The sequence below is a fragment of the Spinacia oleracea genome, chromosome 2 (genome assembly GCF_020520425.1).
Source record: "Spinacia oleracea cultivar Varoflay chromosome 2, BTI_SOV_V1, whole genome shotgun sequence".
Classification (NCBI taxonomy): Eukaryota; Viridiplantae; Streptophyta; class Magnoliopsida; order Caryophyllales; family Amaranthaceae; genus Spinacia; species Spinacia oleracea.
In genome coordinates this window covers 99,545,485-99,565,815 of record NC_079488.1, presented here as the reverse complement: position 1 = coordinate 99,565,815, position 20,331 = coordinate 99,545,485, and the positions used below count along the sequence as shown (strand labels likewise).

Genomic DNA, 20,331 nt, shown 5'->3' with positions numbered 1-20,331 from the left:
AATTAAAGAAGTGGGGTAAATGTGGATTAAATAATTGAAATAAAAGATAACAAATTCTTATTTACAAGGGGTGTACAATAAATACTGTACAGCGAATTAAAAGTTGACTCAAAATACATAAAAGTTACCCTTTTATATTATCTATTTTTTATTGATAATTTATTTTTCATTTTAATAAAAAATATTCTTCAAAATCATTAATAATGTATAAAAATTAATCAATTACCTTTTAAAATGTTAATCTATGAATTTTTTTTCATAATATAAAAGTTAACCAAAATATAGTAAAAGTTACAAAAACTAAGTAAAAGTTACTTTGGTATACGATAAATTTATTGTACACCTTGTGCGCGCAAGACCTTTTAATAAAATATAATAAAGGTGGGTAAGTGTGGATTAAATAATTAAATATTAGTAGAGGGGTATTAAATGTAAGAAAGATAAAATAAAATAAAGGAAATTTTTTTTTAAAAAAAATGCACCAATCTTTTAAATACGACAGATAAAATACATCAATCATTAAAATACGGAGGAAAATATGTAACTAGCGTTAAAGTCTAAAATGTAAATGTCACTCCTAAACATACACCAGAGTATAAAATGAGGCCCCTATTATTTTAGTAGGCCCAATGGAGTCTGGTCGAGTGAGTCATACCCCTCTCTTTTCACTAAGCATATTTTTATCTAAAAAAAGAAGAAATTCTATTTATTTTCGAACATAAAAAATAGAGAAAAAGGTACTCGTTCAGATTTTTTTAAACAGGAGATCGTACTTGTTCATACGAACTAATATTTTTATTTATTAAAATTACAAGTTCTCCCCACAACTCGTGTGCACTTTTATTTTGGTCAACGTTATTTGTCAACTCCCTCTTCTTTTTTTCTACTTCCTTTAATTCTATACACCCATTCTTCAAATTTTGTTTTAGTTTCTTTTATTAGTGGGAAAATTGAATTTATCATTTATAACTTATAAGGAAGTACGAAGTAGAATATACGAAGTAGATGGAATCAATTTTAATTTATGAACAAAACTAGTCGATTTCGTTTTCTAGTATGGGTGTACACCGAAATATAAATTAGAAATGAGAAATGATAATTTAAACTTGTGATCTACTCTACACAAGTTTCAGTCATAATCATCAGGCCAAGACGTAATTGGTGAAATAGTCGATTCTCTAATTGTTTATTCTCCATTTCATATATTGAATATTATGGAGTAACAATTACCCTCAGACGTTCAACTCGAAATGTTGTTCATTCACACTTCACATGTCCCTTAATTATAAGCCTCAAGTATCTAGCTAAGTGACGTTTTACTAAAGAATCCTTTATAGAGTACTCCGTATCATATAAAGTAAAATACACTCAAATAAACAACAATTATTGTAGTCAAATTTACATATGGAGAGTAGTAAACATACAATACCTTTTTCAAAACAATGTAATTTTTACTCCACATTATCCATGTATTTCGTATCAAATAAATCTTGATGGTGATATAAATTAAAGTTTAGAGTGTTTTCAAATTAAATGTAAGTAGTACAACTGCAAATGTCGTTTCACAAATAATAGTCAAAATCAATATTTCTAATTTTCTATAGTTTGAAAAAGGAAGATTAGAAGACTATCCTCACGAGGGAAACACGCAATGCCATGAAGTGTTTGTGAAGAAAGGATAATACTCAGCAAACTTTTACTTTTACTCCCGGATAAAATAATACTCCCTCCATTCCTTTTTGTTGTTCCCATTTCCTTTTTTGGCATTTCTTTTTGTTGTTCCCCTACTGAATCTTTACTATTTTTGGCCATAGTTTTTTTACCAATTTACCCTAAGATTCCCCACTATTTACCAAAAAACCCTAAGATTCTACCTTTTTTCCACCCTCTTTTTCCCCACCACCCTTATTTAATTAATTTCTCATCCCCCATAACCCCACCCCACTACCGTCACTTTCACTCTCTCTCACCTCTCTGATTTCACTCTCTCTCACCTCTCTGATTTCACTCTCTGATTTCACTCTCTCTCACCTCTCTGATTTCTCTCTCTCTCACCTCACTGATTTCTCTCTCTCTCTTCAACCTCCTTTCATTTTTCTCTCTCTCCTCCTTCCTTTCTCTGTTTCGATTGGTGATACCCTCAAGAACATCAAAGATGTTCTTCATTTTCATATTCCTCCTCTCACTTTTCTCTCTCTCCTCCTTCCTCTCTCACTTTTCTCTCTCCTCGTTCAATATCGCCGCCACCACCACCACAACTCCGCCACCGCCACCACCACCCGAAAAAGCTGTAGAATACGTATTATGGTTTTAGATGGTGAAATTCGACCACGAAAACCCTAGATCTAGAGTTTTCATGGTCGAATTTGACCTCTAAATCCTCAAAATCGTGAAATTGAGATCAATTGGGTATTTATTTATTTTTGTATTCACGTTTCAAATTTTTAGGGTTTTTTTTTTGCGAACTTATGACGAATTTCTGGGTTGTTTTTTTGGTTGATTTTGGTCGAGTTTTTGGTTTAATTTTTGTCGAATTTTTGGTTGATTTTGGACGAACTTTTTGTCGAAATTTTTGTCGAATTTCGGGTTGAATGTTCTCGAATTTTGGTTTGATTTTGGTCGATTTTTTGGGGTTTATTTTGGTCTAAATTTGGGTTGAATTATCTCGATTTTCTTGTCTAATTTTTGGGTTGATTTTGGTTGAACTTTCTCGAATTTCTGGGTTTAATTTTGGTTGAATTTGTTCGATTTGGGTTTAAGATTTGGGTTTAATTTTCTGGGTTTAATTTTCTGGGTTGAATTTCTGGGTTTAATTTTCTGGGTTTAATTTGTTCGATTTGGGTTGAATTTTCCTGATTTTCTGGGTTGAATATGTTCGTATTTATGGGTTGAATTGTGCTCGAATTTGTTCACGAATTTGTGAGTTATTGAAGTCTAAATTTCTGGATTTTTGTTGGATTTTCTTATTTTTTGGTTATATTTTAAATCGAATTTTCTGGTTCGATTTAGTGGTTCGATTTAGAGCTGTTCTAATTTTGTTCTTTTTCTGGTTCGATTTTAATCTGATTATTTTGTTAATCAAATATCTCTCATTTATCTTATTTATTTAATATTTTCTCTCTCCTTACTTTATTTTAAATATATAATCTCTTACACACAATCATTATTCTTACACCCAATCATTACTCTTATCCCAATACAAACAAAGATTCAGTTTTCTTAAAAACCCCCCAACATTCTTTATGGGAACAACATAAAGGAATGGAGGGAGTAGGTAGTACAAATAAAAATGGGCACTAAAATTATGAATAGGACCTCCAAATTCTCAGGTTTCCCAGTGAAGTAAAGTGTACTAATATAAGCCTACATTTTTGGCATGTTGTTAATTATCCCACTATCACACTCTTGATTATTTTGTTTGGTTAGAAGCACCAACGGTTTATTCTTTTTTCCATTTTTGTGGTGGACATCAGTGAGACTACCCCTCCTTTCCTTTGTTCTTTGATCTTCAATTCCTAACCTCACCACTACGTCCACTCTTGTTCCTCTCCCACTCAAACCCCCTTTATATCTAATTACTCGCGCGATAATAAGGTTCAGTTCATCCTAGCTATTTTCATTATTTTATAAGTAATAATATGTTTAATAAGTTCAATTAATTAAATTTAATTAATTAAGTGAAAATCAAGCCAGTGATCCGATTAGAATGCACAAATAGTTGATTCATTCCTGCGCGGCATTCACTTTTAAAATCTTTATTTATATAAAAATAAAAATACGAAGTACTATTACTTTAATGCGTTATTCATGTAACCCGTAAAGTCAATTATTAACGATCTTTTTAGTATGTGTATAAATCCAATCTCAAATGCTTTAAGATAAGCCTTATCCAATCCACCCTTGCTGCCATACCTTCGTACTATATGCAATGCTTTCCAATCCATAAAAGCATCATTAATGAGGTAAACTCGATAGCGAGCAATTTCTTGTGGCAATCTTCCCCGTCCAAGAAGGGGATTCATCTATTGGCCTGGGAAAAGGTGTGCCAACCAAAGGGGTGTGGGGGGTTGGGCATTCGAAATCTAGGTTATAAAAATCGCCTCCTCATCACCAAACTCTGTTGGAGATTAGCATCCTTTCTGCTTAACCTAGCCTCCCAAATCATCTCTAAAAAGTACATTTTCAGCAGGCCATACCCGTTCAGTTTTAGGAAGGGATCTTATATTTGGAGGGGTCTCAAGGACTCCTGGGGGGGATTCACGGACTCCTGTAGGTGGGTAGTAGGGGATGGGAGCCAAATTAACTTTTGGGAGGATAAGTGGGCGGGCATGGTACCTATTAGAACTCATATTACCGGCCCTCTTAGTTCCACAGACCATAATTTGACAGTGGCAGATTGTATAGTTGATGGTAAATGGGACTTGAACAGGCTGGGTTTCTCCTTGCCAAGCATGGTTTTGAAAAATATTTTGTGCATCCCAATCACTATTTCTAATCAATCTGATATGGCGGTTTCGAAATATGTCATTAAAGATAAATTTATGCTAAAAAAGGCTTATAATGACCTATTTTCCTGGAATGAAAACATGAGTAAAGACATGGATTTGGTTTGGAATAGCAATACCCTCCCAAAGGTGAAACTCTTTATATGGCAGATTTGGAGGGATCTCCTCCCCACGAAATCCCTGTTGTCTCACAGGGGGATGAACATCACGCCCTACTGCCCTTTTTGTCCCCAAAATGTTGAAAGCCCATCCCATATTTTGAAAGAGTGTGTGAGAGCGAAGGAAGTCTGGGCCCTAATCTCGAATTTGGACACCAAAAACTACCTCTATAGGAATTAATATATTTATTTTATTATTTTATAAACAGAATATCAGTTAGTTATATTTCTGTTAGAGAGTTTGTTACATTCTGTTTTGATGAGCTGGCATCATTGCTGTATTTAAGCAGTTGGTTCTGCATTTTTTCATTGCGTGCGAGAATATTGATTAATAAAACAAATTCTTCTCCTAATTCTCTCTGTAACTGCTTGAGATTCTATATGGTATCAGAGCAAGTAATCTTGATTCTGAGATTTAGGTTTGCTCATTTGAGTTCTTCTGATCAGCTCTTAGATCAAAACTAGGAGTGTTTGATTTCTGAAATTTTTGGTGCGAAATTTCTTGCGATTTGCGTGTGCGATTGCGAAGTTTCTTGCATTTTCTCGAAGTAATTTGATCTTCTGGATCTTCTGAAATGGCGATTATTGATTCTGAAAGTGACAATTCGCACAACAACACCAACAATGGAGGTAATGCTGACAATTCTGATCCATATTTCATTGCCAATTCTGATCATCCTACTTCTTCATTGGTTGCTGTGTTGTTTACTGGTGTGAATTTTGTTAGATGGAGTAGAAATGTTAAACGTGCCTTAGTAGCTAAAAATAAAGAAGGATTCATAAATGGTGAAATAACAAAACCAGCTGTAAATCACAAAGATTATATGAGATGGAAACGAACTGATTTCATGGTGGTTAGCTGGATTTTAAGCTCAATGAATCATGATTTAGCTGATGATTTTGGTTATATTGATAATGCTGTTGATCTGTGGTGTGAATTGAATGAGATATTTGGACAATCAAATGGTCCATTAGTGTATCAACTAAAGAAAGAAATTGAAAATCTGACACAGCAGAATATGACTATTGTGGCTTATTATGGTAAGCTCAAGAAACTGTGGGATGAAATGCAAAATTTAAGAGCATTTCCTAGCTGTACATGTGGAGCAATGTTGCAATGTAGCTGTCAATTTATGAAAAAGGTTGCTGAGTTTGAGGAAGAAGATAAGATGATGAAATTATTGCTTGGATTGAATGGAGGTTTTTTGATAACACTGTGACAAATGTTTTGTCAATGGATCCTTTGCCTAGCATCAACAAGGTTTTTTCAATCACACAACAAATAGAAAAACAGAAAGAACTAAGTGGTGCAACTACAGAAAGCAATGCTATGACAAGCAGTGCTATGGCTGCTCAGTCTTACAGAGGAAATCAATCTCAATTACAGAAGTACAATACAGGAACAGGCAAGAAAGATTGGAAAGAAATCAAAAAGGAAAAGATGAATCGTATTTGTACTCATTGCAAAGGAAAAGGACACACAGTTGATCAATGTTTCAAGCTTATTGGCTATCCTGACTGGTACAACACAATTAAGGCTTCCAAGGGGAGTAATTCTACTGGTGGTAGGCTTGCAGCTAATGTCAACTACTCTGCTGATATTGGGGATGAACCTTTGGGAAATACTGATGGTGACAATGGAGTACTGAATAATGATATGCTGAATGCAATTTGCCAAGAAGTTATGAAGGTTATGAATAACAAACAACCTCAAAACACTGATGCAACTAGAGCTACTTGCTCTTATGCCAATTATGCAGGTACTCTTTCTCACTCATTCAACTGTGCTGTAAATAAAATGCATAATGAATGTCTGTGGATTGTTGACTCTGGTGCATGTGATCACATGACCTATGATGAAATTATTTTAACCAATATTAGGATGCTTTTGAGTCCTATTAAAGTTGGACTACCAGATGGTTCTCAATTAGTTGTTGATACTATTGGAGATACTGTCCTCAGTGCTAAATTGGTCCTGCATAATGTTCTTTTGGTTAAAGGTTTCAAGCACAATCTATTATCCATTGGCAGACTTATTGAACACACTGGTGTGAAAGTTGTATTCACTGCTACTGGATATGTTTTCCAGGACCCTGCTAGTTGTGAATTAATTGGTGCTGGAAACAAGACAAATGGCCTGTATTATTTTGTTGCATCCTCAAACAACATATTATCAAGTGTTGCTGACCAAGGTACCCTTCATCAACAACCATATTGCAATACTGTGTCCAGTATTACTGATGTAAATAAGCTTGATGAGAATAAGATTGTTTTACCAAACAAAACTGCCACTGGTTTTTCTATGGCCAGGGAGTTGGATTCAAATAAGATACACTTGTTACATGCTAGATTAGGACATCCCTCATTGTCCAAAATGAAACATGTAAATTCTGAGTTTTGTAAAGGTGTTTCTGAATACAATTGCATTGTGTGTTACAAAGCTAAACAACACAAATTGCCTTTTTCTGTCAGTACAAGTAAAGCAAATGCATGTTTTGACTTGATTCATGTGGATTTGTGGGGTCCCTATAAGGTTAAAAACCTAGATGGAGCCTCTTACTTTCTTACAGTACTTGATGATCACAGTAGGTCAACTTGGACTTATCTCTTACACAATAAACTTCAAGTTGAGAATATTGTTTCTGATTTCCTATCCATGGTTGAGACTCAGTTCAACACAAAAGTTAAAAGAATCAGGTCTGACAATGGTACTGAAATTGTGAAAGAGTCATGTAGGAGCTTTTTTGCAAACAAGGGAATTATACATGAAAAAAGTGTTCCATATGTTCCTCAACAAAATGGCAGGGTTAGATCTTTAAGGTTTCATGCAGGTTTGCCTAAAAAATTCTGGGGGGAATGTATACTTGCTGCTACTCACCTAATCAACAAAATTCCTTCCAAACTTTTGGGTTTGAAAACTCCTTTTGAGGTATTATTCAATAAACTTCCTGCATATGATGCCTTAAGGGTGTTTGGTTGTTTGTGTTTTGCACACAACAATCATATTGGTAGGGACAAATTTGATTCAAGGGCAAAAAGATGTTTATTTATTGGATATCCTGCTGGCTACAAAGGTTTCAAACTTTATGATCTTGATACTCACAAGGTGTTTATATCCAGGGATGTGATATTTTTTGAGACAATTTTCCCATATGGTCTTAAACCTGATTCTGTTCCTGTCACTAATCCTCCTTCTCTAGTTCATTTTGGTACTGATAATACTGTTATTCTTCCAAATCACATCAATGACTATAATCATTCACTTAATTCTCCCAACTCTCCTATTATCTCTCAGTCATCTCCAACTCTTTCTAATCACTTTACACATTCTGATTCCTCAAACACAAATTCTTCTCCTTCTCAAAATTCTTCTCCTTCTCTTCCTTCTAATTCTTTAGAATCTGATCATTCTCATCCACCTTCTAATACAATTACTCTACCTTCAAATCCAACTACCAGACAATCTACCAGACAGATCAAACCATCTTCAGTTCTTACTGATTTTGTAGGAGGTTATGTACCTCATAGAACTTCTTTGGCTGCTCCTAATGACAGTGAATCTTTGTCATTTTCTGCTGATTCTATTCTGCCTCATATCACTCATACAGCTTCAACTGAATTTGATTGGTTACTTGATTTAGCTCTTCATAACTTTGATGTTTGGGATTCTCTTGCTTTCTCTGTATGCTCCACTTCTTCTGATCCTCAACATTACAATCAAGCTAAGGATGATGAAAATTGGATCTTGGCTATGGACAAGGAAATAGAAGCTCTCGAGAACAATAATACTTGGGATCTTACTGTGTTACCCAAGGACAAAAAAGCTATTGGTTCAAAATGGGTTTATAGAACAAAATTGAATCCAGATTACACAATTGATAAACACAAAGCAAGATTGGTTGCTATTGGATATCAACAAGTTGAGGGGAGGGATTTTACTCAAACTTTCTCTCCAGTTGCTAAATTGGCTACTGTTAGAATTGTAATTGCACTTGCTGCAATGAAGGGGTGGATTCTTTGTCAACTTGATGTCAACAATGCTTTTCTTCATGGTTTTCTTGATGAGGAGGTGTACATGAAACCACCTGCTGGTTACACTAAAGCTAAGCCAGGAGAAGTATGCAGACTCAGAAAATCAATTTATGGTCTTAAACAGGCTTCTAGACAATGGAACAAAGAGTTAAGCAAATTCTTGAAAACCCTCAATTTTCAACAATCCACCCAGGACTATTCTCTCTTTACTAGAACTTTTGATGGTGAATTTTTGGTATTGCTTGTATATGTTGATGATATTTTACTCACTGGCACCTCTTCTTCTCAAATTGAAGCAGTCAAAATAGCCCTTGATCATGCTTTCACAATCAAAGATCTTGGTCAACTGGCTTATTTTTTGGGTATTGAGGTGCACAAGAATAAGAATGGCATTTTTCTTTCTCAAAAGAAATACATTCAAGATATACTTGCTGATGCTGGTATGGAAAACTGTGATTCTGTATCTGCTCCTTTATCTTGTGGCCTTAAACTTTCTACTGATGTGGGTGATCTACTTGCTGAACCTGATATTTATAGAAGATTGATTGGTAGATTGCTTTACCTAGGCATCACCAGACCAGATTTGTCTTACAGTGTTCAGCACTTAAGTCAATTTGTTCACTCTCCTAGAGTTCCCCATTTGCGTGCTGCATTGCATGTTCTAAAGTATCTTAAAGGCACCTTAACTGATGGTATTTGGTATTCAGCTGATGCTGATCCTACTTTATCAGCTTATAGTGATGCTGATTGGAGTTCTTGTCAGTTCAGTAGTAGGTCTCTTAGTGCCTATGCAGTCTTTCTTGGCCCCAACCTCATCTCATGGAAAACCAAGAAGCAAAGAAGTGTTAGCAAATCTTCTGCTGAAGCAGAATACAGAAGTATGTCAGCAGCTGCAAGTGAACTTGTTTGGATTCATGGTTTGCTTGAGGATCTTCAAATCACTGTGCCTTTACCCATCACTTTGCACTGTGACAACATCTCTGCTGAGCACCTGGCCAAGAATCCTGTGTTTCATGATAAAACCAAGCATCTGAAACGTGACATGCACTATGTCAGAGAGCAAGTTGAAGCTGGTTTCATTCACACAGCTCATGTATCTAGTTCTCACCAACTGGCTGATATCCTTACCAAGCCATTGGCTTCCTCTCCTCACAAGCAACTTTCTGCCAAGCTAGGACTTATTTCCAAGGTCCAGCTTGAAGGGGGAGTATAGGAATTAATATATTTATTTTATTATTTTATAAAACAGAATATCAGTTAGTTATATTTCTGTTAGAGAGTTTGTTACATTCTGTTTTGATGAGCTGGCATCATTGCTGTATTTAAGCAGTTGGTTCTGCATTTTTTCATTGCGTGCGAGAATATTGATTAATAAAACAAATTCTTCTCCTAATTCTCTCTGTAACTGCTTGAGATTCTATAACCTCCCAATCCACCAATGGCTAGCTCACAATGTCCAGAACCCCCTCCCTTGGAACACAGTAACTTGGAATGTAGCCTTCCCTTTCATTATTTGGTTTATTTGGAAACGTAGAAACTTGTGGGTCATTTTGAAAGAAAACATGAAAGCTAAAGAGTGCTTACACAAAGCCTCCCTTGCCGTGACAGAATATATACAGTATAACCCCACCCCCCCCCCCCCCTCCATAACCCCGAATCATATAAGTCCAGCCATCACCACCCCCCCCAAAATGGAACCCCCCTCCCTACCCTAGGCTTAAGTGTAACATGGATGCCTCCTGGAAACAAGACTCTTTGATAGCAGGTCTAGCAGGTACAGTGAGAGACAACCAAGGCAAGTGGATCATTGGGTTCCATGGGAAAGCTATGGCGGATTCCAGCTTAATGGCGAAACTCCTTGCTATAAGGGAAAGCATCAGAATCGGCATTGAACAAGCTTGGACAGGATTGATACTATCTTCTGATTGTAAAGAGGCAGTGGAGCTTATAAATTCAAATGTACGGGTGACGGGAAATTATATTAATCTTGTTTTGGATTGTAGGGAACTGAAGAATCAGCTCTTAGGTTCGCTCCTTCGGTTCGAGGGTAGAGGGACAAACAAACTGGCGGACCATATGGCGCGAAAAGCAAGAGCAGACCAGAGCCAAATTGGGAGCATCGATCTTTTATTCCAACCACAGGAGTCTTGTAATGATTTGTATTTGTCAGAACTCCAACCAGTTCTAGATGTTAATTCGCGAAACTTTCATGAATCTGTACCCTAATATGCTGTATGACTTTGTTGGTTTAATTTAATTTTCCTGCCCTTTTCTACCAAAAAAAAATGCTTTAATGGCCTGTTTGGATAGAGGAATTTCATTTCAAATGATGAAATTGGGCCAAATCAGCGGTTTGGAAATATAAAGTATTTGGAATTTCAAATCCAAGCCTCTTAGAAAATATACCCAACCCATGGAATTTCAAATCTTTTCTCAAATGAAGTCATTTCAAATCCCATATTACTCTCGCACGCTCTTCTCCTCTAGCTCTCACGCTCCTCCCAACCACTCTTCTCCTCTCTCACGCTCCAACTTCTCCTACATCGCCATTAAAACTCGTTCCAACTTCTTCTCTCACTCTCTCTTCCACGAATCAAACCGAGTTGTACTTCTCTCACTATATCTTCCTTGAATGGATTTTTTTAGGGTTTGGTTTTTCCCAAAATTAATTTTTTAGGTTTTGATTTTTTCCCCAAAATCTGAATTTTTTGGTACTAAGATAAGGTTTTGGGATGTTTGATTGTATACCTCGCGATTAAAAATTCCGAATTTTCCCCAAATTTGAGATTTTAGGGTTTGATGTGTGCGGAAACATCTCCGCTGATGAACTCTTCGACGTAGTGAAGGAAATCAGACTGGAAACGTCACAGGAATAAGTAGATCAGATGATGAAAGAGATGTATTCCGATCATGATGACGTCATCCACCTCGAGGATTTTGCCGGTTTATGTACCGTCGAATCGGATCTTGTTTGTCGTCGCCGGTTCGCAGCCTGCTTGCCGATGCCGTTTGTCGACACCATGACGAGATTGAAGGCACTAAGTTTCGAAAAGTTAGGGTTTAGTGGTTCCCCAAATTCTAATGTTGTTAATTAATAATTTAATTTTGATTTTCTTTTCTTTATTGATTAATCAAATAATTCAATCAAATAAAATATTTAATTGTTGTTGAATTATTACACTTTCATGACTGTATTACTAAAATATTAGTGTACATGCCAAGAATTTGTATCCAGTTAAATTCTAGAGGTTGAAGTTCCTTTTTTCCCAAATATAAAAGTGGAATTGAAATATTGGATTTTAAGTTATAATATTTGCCAAACAATGAATTTGGAATTGAATTTCAACATTTCAATTCCCACATTTGAAATGAAGGAATTGAAATAAAATTCAAGTTTCCAAACACTACCTAATTTCATTCCAAATTAAAGGAATTAATGATTTCCTTAGATAGAAACGGCTTAAAACAAAATTAATATAAGTAATTAACTCTCGATTTCGGTTTGGAAACTATTTCTCATAATATCGTATGTGACTATCGTCCACCTAGGATGAATAATGGATAAAGTTAAAGACGTTGGCATATGGAAAATGATCTAGCAACTCATACGTGATACATGTGACATGGAAGAGCTTAATTAGTCTAACTCTTACTCGGATTTCAATGTTTAGAAAATGCATGTGGCACTAATTTTCTTTTTCTCCTCCTCCATTCTTAAAAATACAGGGTTGGTTGAACATGCATTGGCTGTTTTAAAAATTGAATGAAAAGAGATAGGTTGGTTAATTGAGCTCCTACATGCATGGACTCGCTATTGCATGTCCTCAAGATGTCAAATACTTTATCTCGATAAAAAACTTCCTACCTTAGTTTCTGTTCTATCCCATGCAATTTAATGTATATACCAAAAACTATACTCATATAGTCATATGTATTCCCTATGTTCTTTTATCCTACTTATTAGATGTAAATTCGAAAAACTATTTCATATATAAAAGGGAGGAAAGCAATTTGAATACGTATATATCATGTATCGGCTTAAACCTTCATCTCACATTTCACAATACGTCATCCATCTCCTACCCATCTATCTCACTACTGAACATAGTATGACAGATAAGTAAATATAAAATGATTCAATAGAAAAATAGTGGGAAATGAAAAGTAGGTAAAATGTAAAAGTGTGTTTGAAAAATAAAAAGTAAAAAATTGAAAGGAAGTGCGTGATACGAGTATAAAATACCAAAAAAGCTTCTATTTCCCCATAAAAATTCAACCAATCATATTATACTCGGTGAGTGTCACAGTCAGAAATAGTCTCACTCACACACCACCCTTCCGTCCTAATGCCTTTTCCCCTGTGCCTGGCCTCCACTCCTATAAAATGGGCAATGCCCCGCTTTAACCTCCTTAACCAAACATAAATATTTTGCAACAAAAGTTTTGTAAATATTATTCTTCATTCCTACATTATATATATTTGTTCTACAATAACAATATAGTATAACATCTCAAAGCATATAATATAATTACAGATAATAACAATATAGGTAGTACTATATATTTAGCAGCCAAAAATGAGGCTGTCTATGAAGTCATTAGTGCTACCATATGATCTTCCTATGTCTTCAGGCACACCTTACGTGCCCGTGCCTGTGCCTGTGCCTGGCCATCAGCAATGCAGTATTACTAAACGCACTCAGGAGCTCACTTTCCAGTCTCAGCAGTCTATCAATCGTCAGTCTCTTAACCAAACTAAGCTTACTCCTGTGGTTCGGCAGTCTCGGGCTGCAAACCGCTGGAAGGAGTACATGGGGGTTAGGGATTGGGATGGATTACTTGATCCACTCGACGATCATCTCCGTGATGAGATTCTCCGATACGGGTCTTTTATTGAGGCTACCTATAGGGGGTTTGAGTTTAACCCTCACTCTTCTTCCTATGGGTCATCCAAGTATAAGAAGAAGTCCTTTTTTGAGCAGTGTGGGCTGCCTACCCCCGGGTACAGACTAACACGGCACCTCCGTGCTACGTCGGGGATCCAAGTACCCGGGTGGGCTAGCTCCAGCTGGTCTCCGATGCAGACCAGCTGGATTGGGTACGTGGCGGTCTGTACCAACAAGGCGATGATCAAACAACTTGGACGCCGGGAGGTTGTTATCGCCTTGCGTGGGACCGCCACGTGCCTTGAGTGGCTCGAGAACCTACGAGCCACTCTTGCCCCGGTACCAGGGCCCATATCGGTAGAGAATGACAATGTGGGCCCGTGGAATGTGGACAGCCCCCCTATGGTGGAGAGTGGGTTCCTGAGCCTATACACTTCGGGGAACGACATGTGGCCCAGCCTACAGGACGCAATAAGAATAGAGATAGGCCGGATCCTTGATCTTTATCAAGACAAGGAGCCTCTTAGTATCACCATCACCGGCCACAGCCTTGGTGCTGCCCTGGCTACGTTGGCAGCCTATGACATCAAGACCACGTTCGACCGGGCCCCGCTTGTGACCGTGATATCTTTTGGCGGGCCGAGAGTGGGAAACCAAAGCTTCCGTTCCCTTGTAGACAAACAAGGGACAAAAATACTAAGGGTGGTCAACCCCAGTGATCTCATCACCAAACTCCCCGGGTTTGTAACTGATAATAATGAAGATTTTGTCAACATAGATACTAGTCCAAGTGCTACTAAAAAAATTGGGATAAAAAATAGTCCTCGTACTAGTCATAACAATAACAATAAAAATAACAATAGGAGTAACCGTCCTGGTACAATTACAAGTGTTAGTGATAGTACCCGTTTTGGTAAAATATTAAGTAGCCATTTCGGTAAAGGTAAAATAAAAAGTAGTAGCAAGAGTCGTTTGGGTGTAACTAAAAGTGGCTCGAGCAAAATGAAGCTAATGGGAAATATATTGATGAATTGGGTGCAACAATTTAGGGTGGATGACACACGGTGGTGGGTGTACGCCGAGGTGGGTCGAGAACTGAGGTTGGAGAACAGAGAATCAGCAGAACAACTACTGCAATACTATTTGAGCAACATGGATGTTGCAAAATGCCATGACCTAAAAACTTATCTAAACTTGGTGGAAGATTGTCCACTCAAAAACTTTGTAAGGAGGTCATTGAACAAACTCACCCAGCGTTGTACTCGTAATGCTCATGAGAAAGACAACAACATCAACAACAATAGTGGTGTTCTTGCTTTGTAAATTTACATTTTTTACCCACAATGTATAATTGTACATACATACTCATAATAACAACTACTCCGTAGTTTTTGAGCATTCTACATTGTAACAGTTTAAATGGAAATGTTAACCAATTGCGCGCTCAATTGATATACATACTCCCTCTGTTCCAAAATTTTACTCTACCCGTTTCTGAATATTTGTAACAGTTTGACTTGTACAGTATTTATACATTAACTTTGTACACTATCAAATGTTATTGTGTTGTTATTGATTTTAATGCATATTTTTCAAATATCAAATTTTCATAATTTTTAATTACTACTCCGTAATATTTAACTGCATTTAATTACGGTCATTCTAATTTTCGTTCAAACAAATCCAGTGTGTCAGTCAAACAATTGTACATATTTAGAGGGAGTATATTGTACGAAAATTTGCCTCATACTCCACATTGGTACATACATATAAAATTTAATACACTTGATGTGATACTTGGTACATACATGAACATTTATTACGTTTCCCTCTCAAGAAAAGGAAAAATAAAAATCAAATTGAGTACGGAGTAGTGTTTTTGCACATGGAGAGAAAGGCTTCACTTCTTCCATGTAATCAGATTCAGAACTCACAAGGGACATGACACGTAATATTCCACTCCCTTTAATCTTGAACATCATATGTGTCATATGTCAAATTGAAAGCATTCAAATTAAGTGCCCATTTCATATAATCTACAAATTTCTCACTCACTCGATCCCTTAGCTTGGACGGTGTACTTAGGAAGGATTCTATATTATTAAGATGCTATGTTAAGCTAATAATTAACTTCGACCCCTATAACTTACTGTTCAGGATTTGGTATATTCCTTAATATTTACACACTATATCTAATTCTAGTTCGACCTACATACGAATTTGTTTTACTCGTAATGTATACCCATGACTAGTGGATAATTCCCTTTATATTATTACCATACTTCGGTTTTAAAACTGTTAGTAATTGAGTTTAAAATATTAAAAATTCCAAATGTACTAATCCGTGTAAAATAAAACCTTTTAAAGTCTTTTTTAATGCATGTGTGTACGTATAATTAGATTATTTGACTCACCTATTTTATTTATACATGTCAACCTATTAGAATTGACCCCTGAGCCCATAATTTCTCCCTTCTCCGGCCAATTAGTCGACTTATATATATATATGTTTGCTTTGTCTCTGAACGGTTACTTACGTTATCATTTAAATAGGTAGATTTTATGTACTAGAACTAGAACTAGGAACCTATGAGTCTATGACCCATAATTTCTTCCTTCTCTATTAATAACACTCGATTTATGTATATCTAATATGCCTCTGGACGGTTACTTGTATTATCGTTTAAATGAGCAAATTTAGTTTGATGGAATGAGTAACCTATGTAGTACGTGAGTGCATGCATGAGGCAATAGACGGAATGATGAAAAAGGTGACGTTTGTTTTATGTAGGTCAAATAAAAATTGATTATTAAAAATGGAAGATTAATTAAGTAACAATGTTATTAAACGGTCAAACATACCCCTGTGTCACCAACAATATTTACGGCTGCATCATATAATTATAACACCGGCCATCCAAACAGTTACATTTTTAGAGACATCAAAAATTAACAACCAATCACACTCCACCGGCCATACCAAAGTTATACTTTCTGTATTTTCTTTTTTCTTTTTCTTTTAATTAAAGTGCAACACACCAAACTTATTTTTTTATGAGAAAAAAAGTCAGTGAAAAAGTCTTGCACCGATGTTTGTGTACTAACTGCTCAGTGAATAATTGTACTATCGACATCGAGTTAATTAAAGTGACATACCGCCGCAATTTTCAGTCCAACAAAAATCCATTCATAGATTTTTATCATAGATTTCGTAATTAAGTTCCAAGCACCAAAATAATATTGCGGATTATGGACCGTGGTGCACATAGAGCATGGTGCACCACAAGAACATATGTGTATAAGTAAAAGAACATAACACTACAACAAAAGAACATGCAATATGATATTTCACTTTTTTGTTATAAAAATAATATATATTACTATTTATTAAAAACCTAAATATAAAAAATACTCATGTTCTTTTCTCGTAACCAGATGTACTTTTAATTATATACTAGTGTTCTTAAGGTGCACCATGGTCCACCTTCTAAATTGCGGAGCGGCATTGATAAATAATATGATAAAATAGAAATAAGTCCATTTGTGCCTATTAATTGGCTTACTTTAAAAACAAATAACTTAGATTTGCGTAACAAAGGCATATTATTTTGAGTCGGTTGGGTATTAAGTGATCTAGTTTAATTTTGAATTGGTTGAAGATTGTTCGATTTTTATATGATGTAATGTTGATTATATAGCGATAAATTAAAAATTAGCTAGGCACGCTGGTTATGGATTGTTGGTTGGTTTAGATCAAAGTTGATTAGGAACATTTTTTTTTCTGACGGATTAGTAACAAATTAGGTCTTATTTAGTTAAACTTTGAATATACGTTAGGTAATGTACAAGACTTTTTGGCATGTGTAATACAAATGTAAAGATATTACTCCCTATCACGCAGTAAAGGTCAACATTGTTATGTTAAACGCAATACATATCATTTAGAGAATATTTGATTCAAACTCGTAAATAGGATAAATACAAAACAAATGCAGCCATTAAAGTCCGTCAAACAATATTTTTTAAGGCTGCATTTGGTAGAGCGTAAAACTTTTTCATTGTAAAATGATTTTCCATGGAAAACATTTTTCAAGGAAAGTTTTACTCCCTACCAAATGGTGCCTAAAAGGTGATATTATTTACGGCGTAAAATGTTAAAAAAATTCAATTGAAGCAGACATATGAATTCAACCGTAGAAAAACGCTAACTGTAACCCTAAGGATCATGATTAAATCATAAAATTAAAATAAAACATATTAGGTACACTCGGGTGCATGGTACACCCTCTTACATTTTCCCCTTACATGTAAGGAGAAAATATGAGAGAGATCACCCACAAACATAAAAATACTCTTGGGTGCACGGTGCACTCGAGTATACTTAATAATTTTCAAAATTGGAAGATCAATTCCAAAACAATTAACAACGTGTGATTTCATCACGAATTCTAACTTCAATTCATATGCCCTTAAATATCTGTTTGATTTTCTTTTTCTGTTAAAATCAAATAAAACGTACCAAAAATAGAAAAAAAAAATTGACTAAACTAATGGTGTAATATGTTCCTAATTACAGGTGTTTCAACGAAGAAAGAAATGAAATCAGGTTTTGCATGTTTTTCAAACAAATCATTGAAGAGCTATATTAATTACTCCATAGAAACTTATGAGTTCGGATGTAAATTCTTATCTCCCTAAGATTTGGGTCAAATTGACTAATTATATTTATTGTCTTTAATTTTGCAAACGCGGAAGCTTTAAATCCATTTGACCGCACGAGTTTTATATCTCTAGGTCTGTACAATCCCACTCCGTACATACAACATTACAATCTCGTTTTTTCGTCCAAGACTTTAGGCTTTAGAGATAACAGCTACTCCATAGTTTTCAATTAGACCATCTAATATTTACTTAACTGTCCAGTCATCTTAGAAAGACCGGTGACGTAATCAATGAAGGAGATAGGATTTTTATGTCGAAGTGTCAAGCATGTTAATAAATTAATTATTTTATCTGTATTAATTTACTTTTTCTAATAAATACAAGGTATAAACAATTTAATTTTTACAAATTAAAAATGGGTTCTCATAAAGGCTCCAGGCTCCGCCATAGAAGTAGTATGTCATATCACTGTTTACTAATTATCGGATGATCTATTACGAAAATTTGTTTGTGATCCATTACTTTTTTTCCAAATTTTAGCAATTCCCTTACTATTTTACCCATCTTAATAATTTCTTACGCATTATCAAAAGACAAAGTAGCTATACCAATTGAGGTTGGCATGAGTGGTTAAGGGCTTCTTGCTCCTTAACCAAGGTCTCGGGTTCGAGCCTTGGGAATGGAAAAAATCTCATCCCATCGAGGTACCCTTGCAAACTCCCGCGGAAAATTAGTCCACTCGTCGAAAGCGGTGGGAGCTCCTCGTAGTATAACCCAAAAAAAAAAAAATGAACAAAGTAGCTTATAGCAAAGGGAAAACCCCGTATAATTCAACACTCACTAGCTCGACAATGAATATTGGACGGCCTTTCGTCTTTTTTATTTTTAACAGTAAAAAGCTTACCCTGTTTGTTATTTGTGGTGTATTTTTTTGTATTATTTAATTTTCAGGTTAACAGTGCTTCCTCATTTTGTAATAACAATTTTCTTGAACTCGAAAGGTAGGGTTTTTTTCTTCATTCTTTGTGGTAGACTTCTTTTTATTTTAAAGATCGTAGGTCTGGCGGATTGTCATAAACTAGCTCGTTGATAAACAATTGTGCAGGATAAATTGCAAGAGTTAATAAGTTATCGTATGCCTTTTTATGAATGAATTGAATTGATTTTACTATAAAGAAAGAGGTAAATAAAACACGTAAACTGTCTACAAAAATATATATGGACCACTACATGCACAAATCACACGGTTAAACTCTCATGATAGAGGTTAAGAAAGATAAAGCTTATGATAACAAACATTTAATTTAGACTAAACAATTAAGGATTATCCGACAAAATCATCATTTAGGAAGATTTAAACTCAAAAACATATTCACAGAATCAAGAGTACAATAAAATGCAACAAGAAGAACCTTCTAATTGTTTTGCTTTAATTTTTAAGATAAATTATACATCCAATGTATCTCTGATTAGGGGTCCTCCTTTACGGCTAATTACTTATTTACATATGATAAACTTTTGACTTATCAAATAAGTAAATTATTCTCCTTTTAAGAATGATTATTATTATTCTACATCCTCCAAAAGTGCAGTCAAACCCATTAAATCATGCCAATGTAATAAGATACATGCCATAAAAATATGAAACACTCCACAAAAGTTAGTTTACAACGGATGTAACAAGATTTTGACTATAGCAGTATTTCAGTGTAGGTTACTCGTAATCAGTGGACAGTGGGGAATCTTGGGTTAAAAAATTGTACTTCATCCGTTGAATACTTATAACGGTTTAACTTTTGTACTATTCATACATTAGCGTTGACTAAATTTTCTTATTAATATATAAAAATCAATTAGTCTTAATGTATATTTTCAAATATCAATTTTTTTTTTCTTCAAGTTTTTACTACTCCCTCCATTTCTTTTTGTTGTATCCGTTTCCATTTTAAGCGTTTCATATTGTTGTATCCATTTAGAATCTATTCTATTTTTGGACATACATTTATCCTAAAATACCCTTACATTTCTATCTAATTACCAAAATACCTAAAGATTCTACCCATATTCCCACCTAATTTTCCCCACCCA

At 35.2% G+C, this 20,331-nt stretch overlaps 2 protein-coding genes across 2 annotated transcripts; both read left to right on the top strand.

The window, feature by feature from the left end:
- Window positions 1–10,423: 10,423 nt before the first annotated feature.
- LOC110803946 (uncharacterized) lies at window positions 10,424–10,921 on the top strand. The gene has a single exon (XM_022009499.2). The coding sequence runs from the start codon at window positions 10,424–10,426 to the stop codon at window positions 10,919–10,921; it is 498 nt and encodes a 165-aa protein (XP_021865191.2).
- Window positions 10,922–13,123: 2,202 nt separating this feature from the next.
- On the top strand, window positions 13,124–15,119 carry LOC110803940 (phospholipase A(1) DAD1, chloroplastic). The gene has a single exon (XM_056835575.1). The coding sequence runs from the start codon at window positions 13,273–13,275 to the stop codon at window positions 14,902–14,904; it is 1,632 nt and encodes a 543-aa protein (XP_056691553.1). The 5' UTR covers window positions 13,124–13,272; the 3' UTR covers window positions 14,905–15,119.
- Window positions 15,120–20,331: the final 5,212 nt, after the last annotated feature.

Coding starts and splice junctions, on each gene's coding strand:
- LOC110803946 (XM_022009499.2), top strand. CDS start 10,424: ATGGATGCCTCCTGGAAACAAGACTCTTTGATAGCAGGTCTAGCAGGT.
- LOC110803940 (XM_056835575.1), top strand. CDS start 13,273: ATGAGGCTGTCTATGAAGTCATTAGTGCTACCATATGATCTTCCTATG.